The sequence below is a fragment of the Montipora capricornis genome, chromosome 10 (assembly GCF_036669925.1).
Source record: "Montipora capricornis isolate CH-2021 chromosome 10, ASM3666992v2, whole genome shotgun sequence".
Lineage (NCBI taxonomy): Eukaryota > Metazoa > Cnidaria > Anthozoa > Scleractinia > Acroporidae > Montipora > Montipora capricornis.
Genome location: NC_090892.1, coordinates 42,296,069 through 42,298,763, shown reverse-complemented (window position 1 = coordinate 42,298,763; position 2,695 = coordinate 42,296,069). Strand labels below are relative to the sequence as shown.

At 39.6% G+C, this 2,695-nt stretch overlaps 1 protein-coding gene across 1 annotated transcript in view; it reads right to left on the bottom strand.

The window, feature by feature from the left end:
* LOC138021782 (neuronal pentraxin-2-like) overlaps positions 1-2,695 on the bottom strand; it is a 12,310-nt gene extending 9,615 nt beyond the window's left edge. The window contains exon 1 of the mRNA XM_068868782.1: positions 2,510-2,695. Within this exon, the coding sequence (XP_068724883.1) occupies positions 2,510-2,670 (161 nt within the window). The 5' untranslated portion in view covers positions 2,671-2,695. The remainder of the gene's footprint in view (positions 1-2,509) is intronic.

Here is a 2,695-nt window from a genome sequence, read left to right as displayed (position 1 = left end):
GTTTAGAACTTTTAGAAACTGCTAAGACTTTCTTTTCGGTTGACTGACTCCAGATTGCCTTGAGCTGACTCTTGCTAACTTCTGCCGAACGGCAATGAGATAAAACCTTCTCTAGAGTTAATTTGTCCACATCGATGCGTAGCAATTGGCACACCTCGAATTCCAAACACCAGACGATCCCGGACCATTGTATCAGTAGATTCAGTGAACTCACAGTTTTTGATCATTCTCTTGAGCTCTGTGACGAGTTGATCTACGGTTTCTCCCTCCCTTTAGACTCCGATTCCAAAACTTGAACTTTTCGAACAAAGAATTATTTCGAGGACTACAGTAATCATTAAATTTCGTCAGCACCACATCAATCTTTTTCTTATCCTCCTCCCACTCAAATTCAAAGGTGTTAAAACCCCAAGACCATCCTCCCCGATACAATGGAGCAGAAGAGAAGCTTGGATTTCTTCATCCTTCCGATCAGTTTCGGTTGCCATCACGTCGTTTACCGCTGCCACCATATCATGATTATTGACTAAAGGAACACAGCACGTACAAATATGGTGCTTGAAGCTACAACTAACCGCCAATAAATCAAGTGAAGCTATGATCCTCCCAGTTATGAACGCAATTTTTGCAATTGCGTGAAGAAGCCTGAGAAATTCAGGACTTCAACGGGGTTTGAACCCGTGACCTCGCGATACCGGTGCGACGCTCTAACCAACTGAGCTATGAAGCCACTGACGTTGGGAGCTGGTCATTTTACCGGAAGTATATGTCGCAATGGAAACACCTGGAACAAAACTTTTTATTCCGAAGGGATTTGAATGGGTTCACTGACATTGATTTAGCCCGCCGATTTGGTCTATTCACACTGAAACGTCAATTTAGTGATTTAATTTACCAGGCCTTAAATTTGTGTCTTTTTCTACTGTACGGGCTAACAAGGTTTTAAAAATTTTTTAAAATTAATAGTTAAAACCCTTTTTTACAATGACTGCAAAAATTCTCGCGCGCTCATTGGCTAATTTTTATTGTCGGTAAGCGGACAGACTCATAAATTTATAATTTATGCGATAATGCGGACGCGATATTGCTCGCGTCAGATTGAAGTTTCTGGCATTTTTGTCTCACTTTCTTCTCGTGTTTTGACTTAATTTTGACCCCTCTGCCTTTTTGTTATTGTAAAAAACAAATTGATGTCAGTTTTTTATGCGTCTGTCCTGTTATTGAAAATGAATTTCGTGATAACATTGTCAAAGTAGTCTGCGGACCCACTCGGCTATCGCTTCGTGATCTCCACAGCTACTTTCAATTGACAATGTTATGATGCAATTCATGATCAATAACAGGACAGACGCATGAAAAACTGACATCAATTTGTTAAATAGACTTAGATGGCTGACGAAAGCGCTAAACGAGAGAGCCGCAGGGCCCAAAAAATTTATTGCTTTCCTCAGAGAGTCAGGGAGGCAAACTTTCAAGATAATTTCAAAATACCGAAGGAAAACACTTCTCAGGATAGGAATATTCAATTTTCCAGGGTTTCTAGGCTTTTTCGACAAGTGCATGTTTGCATAGTTTTTTGTTGTAGCGGGAAGAAATTTGACTGAAGTGAGGTTAGATTGAAATCATTTTGGTTATGTAGCTGAGCCAGTTTGGTGGGCCAGTTGTGAACACACCATTACTAAAAAGCAAGTACATGTAAGCCACGAAGCCCCTTGAAATGAGTCGATGTCAACTTTCAAGAGACATTGTTATTTAAAAGGATTGAAACTACAACAATTTATCACGTAAAAGCAATGTTATGGTACCATGTAAAACACCAATCATGGCTAAACAAGATCCAGTCAGTCATCTTTGTGACGTAACAAGTTACCTTGGCAACAGGAAACACTTGCAAAAACACCCTATATTTTGGCTTTAGTTGCTAATATCTGAAAAACGAACTCTGTGACCCCAATTTTTTATTGCACAAAAGTGATCAGCAGGCCAGGATAAATCTCTCTGCAGAGTTTAAAAAAATTATGTGGGGCGGATTCAGAGCTACTTTAAATTTACAATTATTTAAGGTGGCTCTGAATCTGCTAAACAGAATTTTTTTGAACTTTGCAAAAAGTTTTATGGCATGCTAATTACATTTTAGAAATAAAAAATGGAGGTCACCTTGTTTGTTTTTGAGATACGAGCAGCTAAAACCAAAATATGGGGTGTTTTTGCGGGGTTTCCTGTTGCCATGGTAACTTTTTACGCCACAAAAATGACCGAATCTTTTTCACCAATAATTAGTGTATGTATGGTAACATAACGTTGCTGTTAAGTGATAAAGCGTCGTAGTGTCAGTTCTTCTGATAAGAGCGTTTCTTTCAAGTGTTGAAACTGGTTTGAGCCGCCTTAACGGCCAGCACAAAAATTGGTACTTCCGGATATAGTTACCTCCTTACGAGGCCTTTATCATTCCCTTTCAATGATGTATAAACCCATCGGTGGTTTTATCTAAGGTTGATGGTGGTTTTACCTTCCCATCCCTCCAATGATAAATTCAAAGTTCTTGTAGTCAAACAGGACAAGTTCTTCCGTATCGCCATCTTGCAAGTTGTAGCTTAGAGGCGTTCCCTTATTCTGCGTATCATTGGTTCTCATCCATAAACAGACCGTCAGTGCAGTGAGCTCTGGCATTCCATGCGTGATGACATAATCCTCA